The sequence below is a fragment of the Xyrauchen texanus genome, chromosome 34 (genome assembly GCF_025860055.1).
Source record: "Xyrauchen texanus isolate HMW12.3.18 chromosome 34, RBS_HiC_50CHRs, whole genome shotgun sequence".
Taxonomy (NCBI): domain Eukaryota; kingdom Metazoa; phylum Chordata; class Actinopteri; order Cypriniformes; family Catostomidae; genus Xyrauchen; species Xyrauchen texanus.
The window spans coordinates 33,055,152-33,075,891 of record NC_068309.1 but is presented as its reverse complement, the minus strand read 5'-3'; the positions used below and the strand labels follow the sequence as shown (position 1 = coordinate 33,075,891).

Below are 20,740 nucleotides of genomic sequence, written 5' to 3'. Positions count from 1 at the left end.
ACACCTCTGATATTTGAGAAAAGGCCAATGAGAATTGGCGAGTGGAATTTGCATGCCTCTCTCTTTTATATTAGTATATAAGGAGCCGGCTTGCAACCACTCATTCAGATTTGTTCTGCGGAGCCGAGCGGTGTCGATGAAATCCACTGCCGTTCCATTCACCTCTGGTTAAACAAAGTGTTGTACACTGTTGGATATACGGCACATTGCAGCGGGTTCTCCCCCTCTTGCATGGTTTGCTTTCGAGGGCCGGGCATATCAGTACAAGGTGCTGCCCTTAGGTCTGTCCTTGTCTCCTTGCTTCTTTACGAAAGTCGCAGAGGCAGCACTTGCCCCGCTAATCCGTATCCTCAAATTATCTTGATGACTGGCTGATTCTATACATGTCCAAGTTAGGCTTGGGCGCCATTTGCAATGGGAACGCAGCCTCGGGTTCCTGGACAGGACCTAGACTGCAAAGGCATATCAACTGCCTCGAGTTGCTGGTGGTATTGCTGGCTCTGTGGAGGCTTCGGCCATTGATCCAGGGCAATCATGTGTTGGGCCGGATGGACAACATGGTGACAGTAGCGTACATAAACCACCAAGGTAGTTTATGCTCACATCACATGTCGCAACACAACCGCAGATTCCTCCTTTGGAGTTAGCACTGACTGAAGTCATTGCAGGCCACTCACATCCTGGGCAAACTCAACCACGCTGCTGATGTGCTGTCGTGGCAAGTGACGCTCAGGGAAGTGTGGTTCAGCTGATTTGGAGTCGATTCAGTGAAGCACAGGTAGACATGTTTGCTTCAAGGGAATCCTCCCACTGCCCACTGTGGTACTCCCTGGCCGAGGGGTGGCTGGCACACAGCTGGCCCTGTGGTCTGTGCAAGTATGGATTTCCCCCAGTGAGCCTGCTTGCACAGACTTTGTGCAAGGTCAGGGAGGATGAAAAACAGGCTGTGTCGGTAGCTCCGTACTGGCCCACCCAGACTTGGTTTTCGGAGCTCACGATCATCATAACAACCCCTCCCTGGCAAATTCCCTGAGGAAGGACCTCCTTTATCAAGGATGGGGCACGATTTGGCAGCCATGCCCAGACATCTGGGATCTCCACATCAGGCCCCTGGATGGGACACGGAAGCACCAACGTCTCGTTCAAACAGTAATTAGAGGTTACAACAGTAACCAAGTTGGTTTATGGTTGATTTCAGTATAAATTAACTTTTGGAAGCTACATGTCGATTCCTTTTGTAGTCATGTTTTAAATCCAACAATTTAAACCTCTTAAAACCAGTAATTTGTGTGACATCATACTAGAGATCACTGTTGTATGAGTATCAAAGTTCTTTATTTGACTTTACAGGCAAAACTTTAAGTCTCACCTAATATCACAGTGAGGGGCAGATAATCTATAAAAAGGCATCTATTTGGGGTATGTGAAAGATCTGTTTATGGTTCACAGGGCTGACAGACTGTGTAAAAAAGAGGGGTACTAATGATATTGGCTGAAATGTGTGATCAGATGAAAAAGCTTTGCCTTTTTGAGTTCCAGCCCTCTTTCAAACTTCATTATTGAAGGTTCTACTTGCCTTGTTTGAACTTCAATAATGTTGTCCTGATATTCTGAAAACATAAAATTGGATATTTCAATCTGTAGACTGCAATCCACTTCGGGAGCAAAACATTTACTATACGGCAACTAACACATTGATAATCATTGTGTTCTCTTACACTACATCATGAAATACCTTCTTATGTTGTAATATTTCCTATGTTGTTATTATTTCCTGTTGGGGAAGCTGGTACGTCTAAACACAGTCATCCCAAATTTTGTCCTCTTTTGGACAAACAGGGACACAGGCATAAAAACAAACCACTCTCCCTCCCTGCTCTGCAATGCATTAACCTGGAGCTGCTCTGCCAAGGTAGAAAGGAAGCTCTGGGTGCCCCACTCAGTCAGACTATCAATAATAAAAGATGACAAACTGTTTCCTCTTCCAAGAGGCTTGGGCACAGGTGGAATCGAGAAAGACAAATGAGGGCACGGGGCTCTCAAACTAATGTGATCTCATTAGTATTCCTACAACATAATCACTTTGTATAAATGTTTACAAATCCTATAAGGGATATTTTATTTATTTATTTATTTTTGGATTTGACAACAGTAGATCAAAGGTTCTGCTGCTGTAATCTGTCTTTACCTACCGAAATTCAAACCACTGGCACCAGTGGACAAAGCTGGAAATGTTGATGAATATGTAGGCACTTGTAAGCTCCAGTTTCCGGGTGAAATGTCCACAGGGCAAAAAGCGAGTTGTATTTTTTGTGTAAATTATGTAATACAGTTAACAGGAATGAATATTTTATTTAGTTAACCCATACTTCCACCATTCCATCATACTTCCAACTAACCATCAGTGGAGTCAAAATTAGATTTTAGAGTATAAAATGCAACCTACGAATCATGCTTACCATTGTTTATGTGAATCTGATTACTTGCTGGTTTGTCATGGGACCAGAACCCGTGTCTCTAAGGCTGCTTGCACAACACACTATCACTAGAGGAAAAAGTGAAAATTTTGAAATTGATGAAAACATTTCTAATTGGCAGAATTATGGTTGATTTCAGGGTACATGAACATTCAAACGCAGCATGTCGATTTTTATTGTGGTCAAGTCCGTGTTTGAATCATGCACATTATTTTGTTTTATAAAAAATATGATAATTTGTTTTTATTAACCACAGTTAACAAATATATTTAGTTTGGTGTTATTTTGTGTGATTTCTGAAGACTTCTCAGAAATATTGTTACCACATACACACAACATACACACAAATCAGTACTTGTTGAAATGTAATAATTATTATTTTGCAAGTGCAAATTACTTCCCATTAGTCCCATCTTAGTTTCATTTATATGTAAATGTGATATTAAAAAGATTTTTTTCAGATAAATTTACTCTATCATTTACTGATAATGCCTATTAATGAGAGTGTTCTTTGATCCAGCAGTTTTAGTTGTGACCAGTCGTCAGAAGATTTGTAAAGATTTGTATGTCCCCAAAGTTGTACATATGTAAAATGGTTTACATTTTAGATGCTGTCAATACATCAATATTGTGCATTTCAGTGTTTATCCCAAAATTTTATAATACAGCATGATCTAATGAAAATTATGTGACTGTGTCAACAATTTAGCAAAATTGTATTGCGTGGTTCACTACACGTATCTCAGCAGTTCCGATGTTAAATCTCCACTATATGGTGCTAAAAGTGAGGTAAATGTTCCCCTTCTGTCACTCACTCGATGTTGTGTTGATGTAGTGACACTAGTGGTCACTCTTGGGAGCCCGATTCACGTTCAGATCTTTGAGAAAAGGCCAATGAGAAATTGGCGAGTTGAATTTGCATGCCACTCCCTCCGACATATAGGTATAAAAGGGAGACCGGTATGCATGCAAATTCATTCATGCGAATTCGGTTGTATTGACAGCAAGCCTAATACCACTGCCGTTCCATTCACCAAACTCTACATGCATTGCTGTTGGATATATGGGGCATTCCAGCGGTTCTCTCTCCTCTCTGCACTCCACGGCAGACTACACCCCTGGGGGCTTCAACAGCACTTTAAAGAGCTTTTCCTCTAAAAGTGTGTGTTTCCTCTATTAGAGCAGGCACAGTGACATTGAACGTCTTTTTAAAGACAGGTCTATGTGCCATTCCTGGATGCGGTCATTACCTCTCCACTCACATCCCGGGCCAACTCAACATCACAGCAGATGCTCTGTCATGGCAGGTAACACTAAGGGGATAGTGGGGACTCCACCCTCAGGCGGTCCAGCTGATTTGGAGTCGATTAGACCTGTTTGCCTCCCTGGAATCCTCCCACTGCCTGCTCTGGTATGCCCTGATGGGAGCTCCCCTTGGTACAGATGGGCTGGCACACAGCTGATTTTAAGGGCTACTCAAGTATGCGTTCCCCCCAGTGAGCCTACTTGCGCAGTTTCTGTGCAATGTCAGGGAGGACAAGGAGCAGGTCACCCTCGTGGCTCCGTTCTGGCCCACTCATACCTGGTTCTCGGACCTCACACTCCTCGCGACAGCTCCTCCCTGGCGAATTCCCCTGAGGAAGGACCTTCTTTCTCAGGGACGGGGCACCCTCTGGCACCCACGCAAAGACCTCTGGAATCTCCATGTCTTGTCCCTGGACAGGACGCGCCGGACATAAAGGGTCTGTGGTCAACACGATCACTCAGGCTAGAGCTCCATTTACAAGGCACTTCTACTCCCTGAAGTGGCATATCTTCGCTAGGTGGTGTTCTTCCGTGGTGAAGACCCCCATAGTTGTGCATTCGGGTCAGTGCTTTCCTTCCTGCAATAGAGACTGGACGGGCAGCTGTCCCCTCCACTCTCAATGTAGCTTCCATAGCAGCGTATCATGACGACATCCAAGGTAAGTCCCTCGGTAAGCACAACCTGATTTTCAGGTTCCTGAGAGGCGCCAGGAGGGTGAACCTCCCTAGACCATGCCTCTTTCCCTCCTGGAACCTCTCCGTGGTCCTCTTGGGCCTACAGCTCCCTTCGAGCCTCTTGAGTCAGTATAGCTGAAGGCCATCTCTCTGAGAACCGCCCACCTGACCACGCTCACTTCCATCAAGAGGGTTTGGGACCTACAAGCGTAGGGGTAACTCTCATGTGATCCTGAGTACACTCTGAGCAGCTGTTTGTCTGCTTTGGCGGACAACAGAAAGGGAACGCTGTCTCCAAACAGAGCCTTGCCCACTGGATCGTGGACACCATAGTGTTACCATACCAGGTACAGTCCATGCCCACCCCTTGCGGGTTCGCGCACACACCAAGAGAAGTGTGGCATCCTCGTGGGAACTGGCCAATGGCACCTCTCTAGCAGACATCTGTAGGGCAGCACCGGCTGGGCAACACCCAATACCTTCGTGAGATTCTACAGTCTCCAGGTTGAGCCGGTTTCGTTCTGTGTTCTTTCAGGTATGAGCAGGTAAGTTTCATTACACAGACAGCTGGCCGGGTGTATCGCTTGTGCATAGTGCCTTTCCCCTCCAAGTTAGGTGAAGCCGTGCGCTCATTCTCCCATGTGTGTTCCCGACTTGTGAACCCTGGATGCTCTTCCTCCTAGCCCTCTGACGCACAAATTCAGCAGAGGAATCCGTAGTCAGACCCAGTACGTGTGCTAACAGGCCCTATACTGGGGTAAGTGCTCCACAGGTCTCGACTACCCTAGTGGCCTACTGTGTATATTTTCTGTGATACGGTCTCCCTTTTCTATTTTGGAGTCTCCTCTGCCCGGCTGCTGTGCTTGTAGAAAACTTCTCCCCCATGAAGGGTCAGACCTACCACTGAACCTCTCACATGTGTGGCTCGGTGGACCCATATGACGTATCCGCCACTTTCATACCCTCCCCCACAAGAAGGGCCGGGTGTGGCCTCCACTGGATCTCTTCAGTCGATTCTAATTTCTAAGCGGAGAGAAAGACTTAGAGAGAAAAGGCAGAGGCTGGCGTGGCCTGCTCCCATTCTGGACACGTCTCCTTCCCCCACCTCAGGGCTATGGGGAATCAGCCAACGTTTTGGGGCATCTGGGGAGCCCGAATGCATCTGTTATTATGCTCATAGTAGCTTGCCTACATCTGCATCGGCAGTTCCCGTGACCAGTTCAGCCCTTGTGGCTTTTCAAATTGGGACCCCTAGTGTCACTACATAGACACAACGTAGATTGAGTGACCGAAGGGGAACGTCTCGGTTACTGTTGTAACCTCTGTTCCCTGATGGAGGGAACAAGACGTTGTGTCCCTCTTGCCACAGGCTGAACTGCACCGCTGTAATGTCTGGAACCTTTTCTCGGCTCAGTGCAAAACCTGAATGAATCTGTATACCTGTCTCCTGTTTATACCCGTGTGTCGGGGGAGTGGCATGCAAATTCAACTCACACATTGGCCTTTTCTCAAAGATCTGAAGGTGTCTTGGGCTCCCAAGAGCGACCCCTAGTGTCACTACATCGACACAACGTCTCGTTCCTCCATCAGGGAATGGAGGTTATGACGTTCTCCCTAACACGTGTTTTTTAAGATTAATGCTCTATCGAGTTTAAATAAAACAAACCTACCTCCCTTACCTAAACCTTTCAACTAAACCGAATTGATAGTGTCATTAAAGAAAATTTTAGATGAAAAATCCAATTGCTGAAGCAAACAATATTTGCCCCAATGTCGTGAGGGCACTACGTGAACTGTTGCTCTCGTATCCTATCATGAACACACACAGGAGATCAACGGTCAGTTCAGTTTGTTTCTCACCAAACCTTATTGTATGCTTTCATAACAATCATGAGTCTCATGGAATAATTTATTAGACTTCTTAATTATACTTTTGTGTTCTTTTGAAGCTTGAAGAGGTGGTCACCATAAACTGCCATTGTAGGACATCACTGAGCACAAAATCTTTTTACAATTTCTCCCTTTGTCTTATGAAAAATAAAATTATATAAGGTTATAACAACATAGGTGTGAATAAACAATGACTGAATTTTTATTTTTAGGTGAACTATCCCTTTAACATAGTGAATTGACATACAGTATTCTAGAAGTAATAACATATATTCTCTGTAAGCCTTAATAAACAATACAGTTATGTTCCTCATGTAAACTGATCGTGTTTAAAGGATGTTTAGATATTTTTACACTGAAACTAGACAAAGATTAAGAAATATTTTAGCAGCCGCGTCTATTCACTTGCAACATGTAGGCTTCAGTCCGTTTTATCTTCAGTTTTCGTAGTTTCTTGCAGTGGCACATTTGAACGCAGCAGTAAGACATTTTGAATGGCAATATGCATATGGTATTTATAGGCAGATGAGGTTATGCATAGTAAAAACCGGCATTGTAAACTCCACATGTTTTGTTTTTTTGGCTTTTTGGCTTTTTTGTAGAGGAGATGAGGTTGGGATTTATAAAGAGAACTTTGCTTAGGTTCTGGAAACGTTTTTGGGTGCCCACATGCACACTTTTAGGATGAAATGTACGCAAAGTTTTATACATGATGCCCCAGGTTGTGTGATTATGAATGAGCTCACCCTATTCAAACCTGTGCAGCTGTAGAGAATATAAATATGAGGGAGGCTACAGCGTGAATGTTGGCAGTATCTGTTACGTTCCTGTGTTGTCTGCCCTCTGTTCTTTGTTTCACTATCACGTTTATTCCACGTTTTCTTGTTGTCCGCTCCGTGTTTTCCGTTTCACCCGTCACCGATCCCGTTCCTTGTCACGTTTTCCCTGTTGTCCGCCCTGAGTCTCACTGTCCTTGTGAAAAACTACACTTACCACAATTCCCAGATCTTCTCACTGCCATCACTGTGTCATTGTTTGCACCTGTTTGTCGTTTGTGATCCTCCTGTGTCTGTGTATATAAACCCTGTGTGTTTTCCACCCCTTGTCGATCGTTGTATGGTTATATGTCATGAATGGTTTCCTGTCATGCCTTTGCCCTTGTACCTGCCCTTCGTGTTCTGTTCTCCCAGCCGTGTGTTCTTTTGTGTTTAAGTTAGTTTTTCCCATTGTGGACTTTTCTTTGTATTCTCTTATTTGTTATTTATATAATAAAGCCCGCATTTGGATCCACACTCCCGTCTGCCTTCTCCTACTTCCACTACCCAGCATAACAGAAGGATCGACCCACAATGGATCCAGCGGTGCAACAGGCGAACTTCAGACTCCTCTGCCTGAAACAAGGAGGTCCACATCCGCGACTTCCTCGAGCTGGCGAGTGTCGCGGACTTCCCAGACTCCTCCCTGGTGGCTTTCTTCAGGGGCAATCTGAACAGTTCGCTTAAGGAGCGGTTGCCACCGGCGACGCGCGGCTGGACTCTCCTGGAATTCGTGGAGGAGACTTTGCTGGTCTGCGGCTCGTCACTCACTGTGGGCGTTGTTGAGCAAGACCCTGCCTCTCCTCCCGCAGTGGTGACCCTCCAGTCTTCCATGGCTCGTCCTTTCGCGCCTGCCCCACCTGCCAGCAAGCCAACCTCCACGCCTGCCTTAGTCCACAAACCAGCGTCGCCAGTTTGGTCCGCTCCAGAGCCGGTGTGCTCAGCTTCCTCTGCTCCTGCGCCAGCGCGCTCAACCTCGTCAGCCCGAAGGAGGAGGAGGAGGGCAGAAGCTTCTGCTCGCTACCCCACGCCTGCCACGGCCAGCGAGCCAGAGCCCACGCCTGCCACGGCCAGCGAGCCAGAGCCCACGCCTGCCACGGCCAGCGAGCCAGAGCCCACGCCTGCCACGGCCAGCGAGCCAGAGCCCACGCCAGCTACGGCCAGCGAGCCAGAGCCCTCGCCTGCCCCGGTCTGCGAGCCAGGGCCCTCGTCAGCTACGGTCAGCGAGCCAGAGCCCTCGCCTGCCCCGGTCTGCGAGCCAGAGCCCTCGTCAGCTACGGTCACCCAGCCAGTACCTGTCGCCTCAGAGGTCAATGAGCCAGTGCCTGTAGCCTCGACCGTCCCTGAGCCAGTGCCTGTAGCCTCGACCATCCCTGAGCCAGCGCCTGTAGCCTCGACCGTCCCTGAGCCAGCGCCTGTAGCCTCGACCGTCCCTGAGCCAGCGCCAGTGGCCGTGACTGTCCAAGAGCCAGCGCCAGTGGCCGTGACCGTCCAAGAGCCAGCGCCAGTAGCCAGGACTGTCCAAGAGCCAGCGCCAGTGGTCGTGCCCGTCCTAGAGCCAGCGCCTCTCGAGCCTTCCAGGGCTCCTCCTCCCGAGTCTTCTAGGGCTCCTCCTCCCGAGCTTTCCAGAGCTCCGCCTTCCGAGTTTCCCGAGCTTCCCAGAGCTCCGCCTTCCAAGTTACCCGAGCTTTCCAGAGCTCCGCCTTCCGAGTTACCTGAGCTTTCCAGAGCTCCACCTTCCGAGTTACCCGAGCTTTCCAGAGCTCCGCCTTCCGAGCTTTCCAGAGCTTCGCCTTCCGGGCTTTCCAGAGCCCCGCCTTCCGAGCTTCCTGAGCTTTCCAGAGCTCCGCCTCCCGAGCTTTCCAGAGCTCCGCCTCCCGAGCTTTCCAGAGCTCCACCTCCCGAGCCTTCCAGGGCTCCGCATCTCCAGTCTCTCGAGCCTCCTAGGGCTCCGCCTCTCAAGCCTCTCGAGCCTTCCAGGGCTCCGCCCCTCAAGCCTCTCGAGCCTTCCAGGGCTCCGCCCCTCAAGCCTCTCGAGCCTTCCAGGGCTCTGCCCCTGAAGCCTCTCGAGCCTTCCAGGGCTCCTCCCCTCAAGCATCTCGAGCCTTCCAGGGCTCCGCCCCTCAAGCCTCTCGAGCCTTCCAGGGCTCCGCCTCTCAAGCTTCCCGAGCTTTCCAGAGCTCCTCCTCTCGAGCTTTCCAGAGCTCCTCCTCTTGAGCTTTCCAGAGCTCCTCCTCTCAAGCCTCTCGGGCCACCCAGGGCTCCGCCCCCTCAAGTCACTCGAGCCTTCCAGGGCTCCGCCTCTCGAGCCACTCGAGCCTCCCAGGGCTCTGCCTCTCAAGCCTCTCGAGCCTCCCAGGGCTCCGCCCCTCAAGTCACTCGAGCCTTCTAGGGCTCCGCCTCTCGAGCCTTCCAGGGCTCCGCCCCACAAGCCTCTCCAGCCTTCCAGGGCTCCGCCTCTCAAGCCTTTCAGGGCCTTCCAGGGCTCCGCCTCTCAAGCCTCTCGAGCCTTCCACGGCCCTTCTCCCTGAGCCTCCTACGGCTCCGCCTCCGGAGCGTCCTGCGGCTCTTTTCCCCGAGCCTTCTACGGCTCTTCTCCCAGAAACTCCCGGGCCTCCTACGGCTCCGTCTCCCGAGCCTTTCATGGCTCCGCCTCCCGAGCCTCCTATGGCTCTGCTCCCAGAGACTCCAGAGCCTTCTAGGGCCATGCCTCTGAAACCTCCTATGGCACCGCCTCCCTTGGCTCCACCTCCAGAGCCTTCCAGGCCTCCGCCTCCTAGGCCTTCCTCAGCTCCACCTCCTGAGCCTCCCTCGGCTCCACCTCCAGAGCCTTCCAGGCCTCCGCCTCTCTGGTCACTCGAGCCTTCCAGGCCTCCGCCTTTAAAGCCTCCTATGGCGCCACCTTCATCGGTTCTGCCTCCAGAGCCTTCCAGGCCTCCGCCTCCAGAGCCTCCTACGGCGCCGCCTCCCTCGGTTCCGCCTCCAGAGCCTCCCTCAGCTTCATCTCCAGAGCCCCTTGCAGCTCCCCTAGGGGCCACTCTTCCTCCCAGGCCCCCTGAACCAGCCCTAGCCCTGTGGCCACCCCCTAGGTCACCTAAACCTGTCCCTGTCCCGGAGCCACTCCCCAGGACCCTTGTGCCGGCCCTTGTTCTGCGAACATCTCCCAGACCTCCTAGACCTGCCCCTGTCCTGAGGCTGCCTCCCAGGCCTCCTGGACCTGTCCCTGTCCGATGGCCACCTCCCAGGCCCCCCAGATATGTTCCTGTCTTGTGGCCGCTTCCTAGGCCTCCTGGACCTGTCCCTGTCCGATGGCCACCTCCCAGACTACCCAAACCTGTCCCTGTGTGCCCCCATGGCCTGTCTCATTTCCCTTTGTGCCCCCGTGGCCTGTCTCATTTCCCTTTGTGCCCCCGTGGCCTGTCTCATTTCCCTTTGTGCTCCCGTGGACTGCCTAATTGAGCCTTGTGCCCCCGTGGTCTGTCTCCGTGTCCCTTGTGCCTTCTTGGTCTGTCTCTGTGCTCCCTTTTCTCTGTCGGTGTCCCCCCGGGTCTACCCACTCACTCCTTGGATCTTTTGTTTTGGTTCTTCTGTGTGGGTTTTTCTTTTGCTTTAGGACCGTCTGGAATCCGGTCCTTCTAGGGGGGGTTATGTTACGTTCCTGTGTTGTCTGCCCTCTGTTCTTTGTTTCACTATCACGTTTATTCCACGTTTTCTTGTTGTCCGCTCCGTGTTTTCCGTTTCACCCGTCACCGATCCCGTTCCTTGTCACGTTTTCCCTGTTGTCCGCCCTGAGTCTCACTGTCCTTGGGAAGTCTACACTTCCCACAATTCCCAGATCTTCTCACTGTCATCACTGTGTCATTGTTTGCACCTGTTTGTCGTTTGTGATCCTCCTGTGTCTGTGTATATAAACCCTGTGTGTTTTCCACCCCTTGTCGATCGTTGTATGGTTATATGTCGTGAATGGTTTCCTGTCATGCCTTTGCCCTTGTACCTGCCCTTCGTGTTCTGTTCTCCCAGCCGTGTGTTCTTTTGTGTTTAAGTTAGTTTTTCCCATTGTGGACTTTTCTTTGTGTTCTCTTATTTGTTATTTATATAATAAAGCCCGCATTTGGATCCACACTCCCGTCTGCCTTCTACTTCCACTACCCAGCATAACAGTATCGATATGTCCGCTTTTTTATAATGGCTTAAGATGGACCTTTGCTGGTTGTAAATTATTCATAAGTCATTGTTAATGTTTAATTATCATATCATGCCCTGCTGTGTCTAAAAAGGGATTTCGAATTAATGTGCCTTAGTCAGCATTAATACTGATTCAGTATGTATGCAAAGCATCCTCCATATGACCCATAACTGCACAGATTTATAAATATGCAGAGGGTTGTGCTTTATGGAGATTTGGAGGGAAAAGGCTATGCTCATACAGAAGGTGTTTAAGCAGTGAGTTCATGTTTTTTTTATGTATTTTTTTATAGAACATTTACATTGAGCATCTAAGGTAGCCAACTGTTTACTACACATTTCTCAGAAATCTTGGCAGAATTCTCAAGAAATTAGAGTATGTTTTTCATCTTTTCATGTCCAACACACATTGCTCTTATTTCTGCAAAGTGTGTTATATAGAAATAATGCATTTTTACAAATGTTGTAAATCAAAATGTTTTGGAGCTAAAAACAAATCCAACTCTAAATGTTAATTATAGGGCGCTTAAATGTACAGAAGGCAGGGTAATAGCTACATTACTATGTTACGCCCATGCTTCATTAACAAATTTAACTCCACAATCAGTTACATTGAACATCGAGTGGCAACACAGTACCAAAACTGTTAAAGTACAGAAGACCCCACACTAAAGGGATAGTTCACCTAAAAATGAAAGTTCTCTCATCATGTACTCACCCTCATGCTATCCCAGATGTGAATGACATTCTTTCTTCTGTTGAACACAAACAAAGAAAAAATATTTCAGCTCTTTTTGGTCCATACAATGCAAGTGAATGGTGATCAGAACTTTGAAGCTCAAACAAGACATAAAGGCAGCATATAAGTAATCCATAAAACTCCAGTGGATAATTTCATACCTTCAAAAGCAATATGATAGATGTTGCTGAGAAACAGATCAATATTTAAGTCCTGGAGTTACAAAGGTATGATCACTATTCACTTGCATTGCGAGGACAAACAGAGCTGAAATATTCTTCTAAAAGTCTCCATTTGTGTTCGGCAGAAGAAAGAAAGTCATACACATCTGGGATGGCATGAGGGTGAGTACATGATGAGACCGTTTTCATTTTAGTTTTTAGATAGCCAACTATCCCTTTAAAATATATTACTATTACCATAAGCTGCATAGGCCCAAATATATGCAATCTTATTAACAGCATGAGTTGAAGCCACCGGAAGTGTTCGAGCAGCCATCTTGGTGTGCCTCAACTGCCATAGAGCCTCAATGACTGACAGCTGATAACGCTGCCATTTCACCATCTCCGACCTCTCGATGCGGCAGTCCCATTTTGCCCTCTAGTGAAAATCATGATTAATGTTTAATTTGCTCATTATGTATTATATTTCTTACGATGTCAGCACTACGATCATCAAGGGACATTGCAAAACTTTCCACAAGTTTTAATGCAAGTAAGAAAAGCTGTTTTTTTGGGGGGTGACAACACGTCTTTTACCTCCGAGGGTCTTAAAAAAGTCAGACTGGGATTTTGAAATCACATAAAATGCCCGGTATTTACCTATTTTCCTGTTTAAGTGCTCTCTGTAGTCATACATATATACATGTCATTCATTCTGTGTGCATTTGCCATATAAACATAGCAATGGGCCATAGTCAATGGGCCAGTGCTTGAAGCCACATCCGTCCCAGAGCCAGTGTTTGAAGCCTCATCCGTCCCAGAGGCAGCGCTTGAAGCCTCATCCGTTGCCAGCGCTTGAAGCCTCCTCTGTCCCAGAGCCAGCGCTTGAAGCCTCGTCCATAGCCAGTGCTTGAAGCCTCTTCCATCCCAGAGCCAGTGTTTGAAGCCACTGCCTTCATTCATGCCACGGATTCAGTCAACGAGCCTGTCCAGTTCCCTGAGGCAGTCGATGAGCCTGTCCAGCCTTGCCCTGGTGCTATGCTTCCCTTTCCCATGCTTCCCAGTGCCTTGTTTCGCAGTGCCATGCTTCCTGATTCCCTTTGTACCTTGTCCCCTAGTGCCTTTCTCTCTGAGTCCCCAGCCGCTCTGACCTCTGAGCCTTCTGAGACACCAGCTGCTCTCACTTCTGAGCTCTCTAATTTCCCTGTTGCCTGGACCCTGCCAGCTCCTAACGACCATCCGCCATGTTCCCAGTGGTCATCGGCTGCTCCACATGGTCCGCCCTGGTCTCCTGGCCATCCACTTGATCTGCCCTGGTGTCCTTGGTCTCTTGGCCATCCACCTGGTCTGTCTGGGTCTCTTGGCCATCCGCCTACTCCGCCCTGGTCTTCTGGCCAGCTTCCTGGTCCATCTTGCCCTCCAGCAGTCTCTCCAGATTCATCCATGGCCTTCAGCTCCTCTTGTTCGTCTTCTGTGTCCTCCTGATATGCCAGCTCCATAATGCCCTGCTCCTCCTATGTACTTTTTTTGTTTATTTATCTGTTAAGGAGTTTCAGGAGCTGTTCCTTAGATTGGGGTCTCTGTAATATATATAGATGGGATATTTTCCCTAGAGGGCACTAGATGTCGCTAGGAGGTTTAAGATTTTTAGTTTGAAGTTTGATTTTGTTGTGTCTCTTGTCTCTGCGCTCCCCTTTATTGCTCCCAGGTGTATCTTGTTAATTAATCTATAAAGTCTTAGTGATCATTCTGTAGTTTGATTAAATATTAATGTAAAATGTGTATAAGGAACACAAAACTCCATAAGATGTTGGTAAATGGTCCATCCTAAGTCCAAGGTTCAGGCAGTGACATATGAAGTATCTGATGTCTTACAGTTGGAATTGGAATCAGTTCATCCTCTGAAGTCAAAAGACTGAAGGAATGTCTGGCTAGCACCGGCTGTAGTTTGTCGTCATCACTGAGCGACACGCAGCAGTGGAGTCTGACACCATGCAGGATTGGAGCTGGCCGGTTCTGGTAACCTCGGGATATGAATCCTGAAGTTGAGACATGGTAACAAATAAACAATATTAGCGTAGATGCCGTTATAGATCATGATAGATATAGATCATGAAAGATAGTTTAACCTCAAAATAACTTCACACATTACTTCTAAGAAACACATCTGATCTGGTGTGCAACCATCAGGTTCTGGAAGAAGAAATCCCATTCATTTTCTCCATTGGGTAATAGTTTTTTAACAATACCTTATAAACCTTTAAAGACAGACCAACCGTGAGTTGTTAATCAATGGTGAATGTTTCTTCTGAAGCCATTCATTTAAAAAAGAAAAATTATCCTGAAGAGAAATGATCCACTAATCAGAGAATCAAAGTGATCAAATTGTGCCATAAGAGCGCAGCAGCATCTGCCCACTCCAGCACAATCGAGATGGTCTTCCTACATTTTCAAGTTACATATATATTTGAATATTTCTAAATACTTTGCAATAAAATTTAAATATATTATGTACTTTAGTTGTAAATTGTACCCATTGTTTTTATTTGATTACATCATTTGCAAAGCTTCATATTATTGTAGTTCATTCCCACTTCAGTATAGTATTTTAAAATACTTTTTTGCTGCAAGTCAAAGTTTGTAACCTTTAGGGATTTTATGAAATCCCTATAGAAATAATGTATGGGAAAAATACTTCCGGAGCCAAGATGACTGGAAAAGTGGGTGGGGACTGTTGCATTATATTATACAAGGCTTTCTTAAAACCAACTAGTCAAATAGTCTTTCAGACAACCCACCAAGCATCTAGAAGTTCCCTGGAGAGATTGAGTCAGCACTGAGTGTGTGGCTCCAATAATCCACCAGCCCAGTATGAAGTGAGACCAGAGGAGTGTGGACAAGGGAAGAGAAAGTAGAGACAATGTTCAGACACTCATACCAAAAATTACATTTGATGATATGGGTGTTTCTTCAACTATGGACACATTTAGAACTGTGGACTTTTAACAAAGTTTCTTAAATGGGTAGTTTTATATACAACATCCATAGCTGATAAAGCTCCTATATATGGAAATAAACGATGAGTTAGTAGTATGGAGTGCAAGATGCCTCCATCTTTGTCTTCTGTTCTTGTATGCTAAAGGTGCCGTGAGAAGCATTTCTGATCAACAACTACCCAACTTATATTTAGCTTCCTCCAGTCTCAAGGTACCCAGAAGCAGCTGTGGAAAGTCTTGAGGAATGAGCCCTATGTTTTGAAGCATTGTCAAAATATTCTGCATAGCTGTTAAAATGTGGCTCATAGTTGCATTGAGTGGACAGTGTGCTCTGAACGTTGCGTACTCAGTGATTATTTAGCTTTTTGTTTACGCAGAATACGCCTACTCTCAGAATTAGGTAATAGAAGATTTCTGACATTCAGTTTTTTGGTTTTAAGAAGGTCATACAAGAATGGCATATTCTTACCAGTAGGGTAATAAGGTACAGGCTACATTTTGTAAAAACGAGTAAAAATTTGTTTATTCAGTCATCCACTTACATTACAATGCAAGTCTATGGGGAGTGGCCTTACACATGGATGAATTTCAAAATACACACTGTAAGTATTGTATAGCCATAAGAGTTCTATGGGGGCAGTTTTCACGTGGGGCTGTGGATACACCGTACAGTAGAACTTGAATGTGAGGCAGATATTAAAAAGCAAAATTACCAGTAAACTCTTTAATATAGTTCAGACAGAGAAATGAGAAGCTATTTATGTTTCCAATACAAACCACTTGGACAGACATTTTTTTTTGGTCTCACATAAATACAACATTAGACCATTTCAGTATTTGTATGCTTTAATGTAATCTTTTCTAATGCTACCTTCAAGTCTCTTGGGAAGTTCCTACTCACTGACGTACTGTGCGTTCAAAGTGATTTTTTGTTGGGAAATGTAATGTTTCTTTCCCTGTTTTTCACTTACTGACAAACACTGGAATTTTATTTGCAACAAAATGAAGTGTAAGGATCTGCTTTATGGGTGTAATAGAATGCGACAGAAAACGTATTTTTCCATTTGTTTTTCTCTACTGGGATTTCATAAATTCCTTTGTAAAAGAGTTCTAAGCAATGAATCAATCCAACTAGCTCCGAGGTGAATTGCAACATTATAAACATTGAAGCGAAACATTATTTAAAAATCGGACAAAAAGGCAAAAGTACATGACTGTGTACTTGCCAACTTTCATGAAGGTGTAAACTACAATCCCAAGAAGCACTGCAAATGAGGTAATCCAATTGAAAACAATGGAAATATACAAAAATATTGATTTAAATTTGCTGTTTATAAGTATACAAACAATATATTTTAATTAATCAAATTAATTACATGGTTTGCCAATTAATTAATCAAATTAATCACAATTAATTACATATGTAAATATTCACTGAGAAATCACCTTAAAAAACAATATACTAATAATGATTAAATAATTACATATAGTTATATTTTAATTATTATAAATAAAATGTATAGTGTATATTAGACACTTTTTAATAATTAAAATGCATAAAATTATTGTGACGGACGAGTAAACACATAAGCCTATCATTGGCCTAAAGTTCACAGCAATCTATTTTGCAACTGAATTCGTCAATCAGTCTGAGATTTATTATGAGGGCTTGTCTAAGGAATTTTGGAGGGTCTCACGTTGGTTGCATCATAAGCATACTGTTTTTAAGGTGCTGTGTCAATGTAGTTTTAAACTTCGAAAACAGACGTCTTGAGATCCCTTCATTCGGATCTGCACTCCATCAAGCTGTGAACGAATGCAAGAATGTGTTCTTATCTTGTGTTTTCTGGCTGTGTGCTAGGTAGCTCCTTTGAAGGCTGTAGTAGGCCGAGTGTCATCTTTTAAACAAGCCTCGTTTAAACGAGACAGCCTTTGTAGGACAAACGGAAACGGAAGGTAACAAGGTTGCTATGACAGCACGCCATTCTTTAACAAGTACGAGCACTTTGAGTGAGAAGTGAACAAAGTTCCTTTAGAAGGGAATGTATGAGGTACATTTTAGGAGAGTTATAAAGATGTACAGAGAAAAGAAAATAGATTTTACAGGTGTACTTTTAGTGTAATACTTTTAATTATACATATTATATACTCTGCACTCATCTACTGGGGTACTTCAACTTGGGAATTAACATTACTTGCATTTGATCATCATATTTATGGGCAAATTGCCGTAATGTTTTATTTATTTTTTTACATTTCTGTTGAAGCAAAGAATTGTGGGATGTGAGTGCCCACGAAGGATACACCTCATGCATCCTCCGAATTCCTGTGAAAAAAGGTCACATTCGAAGGCTGCATTTGAAGTGTCCTACTCGCTTTTATGAAATGAGACAGCCTTGATGAAGTATGCGACCAACAAATGCGACCTGCGGAGGACGCAGCCTTCCAAACGAGACACAGCCAGTGAGTGCGTTTGTTGTTCTCTGTATAAGCTGTGCATTGTCTATACTGCTGGAGTTTTTCTTACTGCCCCCTGGAGGAAACAGGTGGTACTACATGCTTGAATTGCTCCGATAGAATGAATATTCCTCATTAAGGTCCGTGGACATGATAAATTGTGTAATTTTTTTTAACACAATATTTGTAATATAATTAATCACACTGAATTAATGCATTATATCGACAGCCCTAATTTTATTGTAAAATATTCATATATATATATATATATATATATATATATATATATATACACACACACTGTTACAAATATACATAAACACTCTGTGCCCATAATTCATTGTGTCGTGAATGCATTTGCATGTTTTTAGTCAGTTAATAAATCCCCCACCATCCCACTCCTTGTTCACAAGGTATCAGTGAAAACCAAAGGGAGTCACTGTGATTTAACATCGCAAATGTAATTATGAAAATGTTCTGCCATAGTAAATATACCCATGAAGCGGCGACACACAACTCATTTGTAACACAAGACATTTTCTTGGGCCACTGGATTTATGGAAATTAAATGTTGTGTATACCCTTGCTCGCACAGGCCTGACAAAAGACGTCCTTGATAAACACACCAACAATTCAAGCAAATACACTCAAATTGCATAGAGGTGGAATATAGAGTGTTGTTGTCGACGAGGCCTCTTGTGTCAGTGATAGAACTTTCATTTGCATTTTCCATTGACCTGAGACATATAGACATTACTGTGAAGAGATGTGACTCATCAATGCTATTAGCTTTCTAAACTTTTGAGCTGGAAATTGGTTTGGACAAATAAAGAATGTCATACAGGTTTGGAACAGCATGATGATGGTGGGTGGGGGTGGGGGGGATAAGTATTTATGTATATAGATGCTCTCACAACAAAGATACATTTATAAGATGACATCTTTTATGATATTCTTCGTCATATTTTTACAAAACATATTATGCAAGATCATTAGAAATGTGCAGGAAATCGCAGGTCTCTTCCAATAGGAAGTACCGAGAGTCTTCGTACAGCATTTGCGTACCTATGACTGCTTTTTACCTACTTTCTGTTACTTAGAACATGAAAAATAGCTGGCAAACATTGCTCATGATATAGATGTTCACATAGCGCAGTCAAGGCTAAGTTATGATTTCCTAAAGGTAAAGGTTACCAAGGTAACGGTGGCTCTCATTCTTTCTTCTCATTTTTTTCTACCCTTCCTTCATTTCCTTGCTGTCCTTTTACCAGAATAACCACGACTGCAGCCTGTATGATGGACCTGAGGCGGTACCCCCTCGATGAACAGAACTGCACCCTGGAGATTGAAAGCTGTAAGTATCACTGAGTGAGCGGAATGTAAACACACAAACAGATTCTGTTCAAAATGAAATACTGGCATATATTTTACTGCATACAGAACACTATATACTGCATACTGCCTAATATTAAAAAAATAGTTTGTGAAACAGTGATTTACTATTTAATTCATACTGCACAGTATATGTATAGTGCATACTGCCATGATTTAGATACACATTTCAAATATTAGTATGCTACATTGCATCGCATACTGCGCAGTATATACTGCCTACAAATTGTTTTGAAACAGTGTACAGAATGTAATGATAAGAATTCAAACAGAATTTGTTCAGAATAGAATACTAGTTTACATACTGTTTACTGCATACTGCACAGTTAATACTGCATACTGCCCTCTTTTTAAAAAATTGTATGTGAAACGGCACTCAATATGAAACGATAAACATTACAAACAGTAGTATGCTACATTATTCGGAATGGCAGACTAACATACTTTTTGCTGCGTACTGCACAGTACATACTGTATACTCTTTACTATTTAAAAAAAGTATGTAAGGAAGTATGCAATATGTAACAATATACATTTTAAACATGCAACATTATTCAGAGTGGAATACTAGCATACTATTCTAAAACAATTGTATGTGGAACAGTTTACAATATATAAAGAAAAATATTTAAGCTACATTGTTCAGAATGGTATACTAGTGAACTATTTTTTCAAACTATATTTATTTAGTCTAATCTTTATACTACCATCATTTAAAAACACATTTCAAACAGTATTATGCTACATTATTCAGAATGGCATACTTGCATACTTTTTACTGGATGCTGCACAGCATATACTTTATACTTCCTACTATTTAAAAAATAGTATGTGAAACAGTTTGCAATGTATCAATACATGATATTAACTTTAAAAAGTAAGTGTTGCATGGTAATACACTCAAAGATTTATGGCTCATTACACTGCGAGGGGCTGCAGGGGTGTCCCATACGCCAGTGCAAAGCAACTTATTTATCTTCCACTCTCTAACAAAGTTAACTTTTTTCTAAACAAAAAATAAACCCAGATTTCTCATAGCCATATGTAAGCCTATAGCAATGTTTCTGCCTTACTCACTCACTCATTTTCAAACCTCATCACCGCATCACAAAAATGTGACCATGGGTACAGGAGTTTGAACTCGTCCAACTCATCAATTTCACTTTTCGCTTCTTATATCAATCATACTCCACAGAGACCTAATGTAAGCAAATATAATCATTAAGCCCGTTTAGAGCAATCAGACATATCTGCAGACCTGACCACTCTGTCTTTGTGTGTCAGTCGTGATAAATGCTCTTCAAGGACTTTGACTCTGAGGGCTCATGGCAGAATTGACCGACGCAAGTAAGACTGAACGTGTTTGCCAGTTTATCAATAAGGTGCCCTGCACTATTGATCAGTCAGCTGTACCAGGCCCAGGCGCCCTGTCCATCACAGGTGCATCAGTGGTGCCCAGATAAATAGCTAGGCTTGTGTTTCCAATGTTTACGTAATAACAATTATTTCATGCTTAGCATACTGTTTATCGCTTTGTGCAGATCAATGGGTCAGATGCCTGCTGAGGCATGAAAATCGGCAAAACTGCTTTTATCAACATTTCCTTACATTTGGATCAATTACAATATGTTTGATATTCTGATGACTT

General features: G+C 44.5%; 1 protein-coding gene across 2 annotated transcripts in view; it reads left to right on the top strand.

Annotated features, from left to right (window-relative positions):
* LOC127627768 (gamma-aminobutyric acid receptor subunit beta-4) overlaps positions 1 to 20,740 on the top strand; it is a 108,508-nt gene that overhangs the window by 66,540 nt on the left and 21,228 nt on the right. For both annotated transcript variants that reach the window (XM_052104306.1, XM_052104307.1), the window contains one exon: positions 18,972 to 19,054. In XM_052104306.1, coding sequence (XP_051960266.1) covers positions 18,972 to 19,054 — 83 coding nt within the window. The remainder of the gene's footprint in view (positions 1 to 18,971; positions 19,055 to 20,740) is intronic.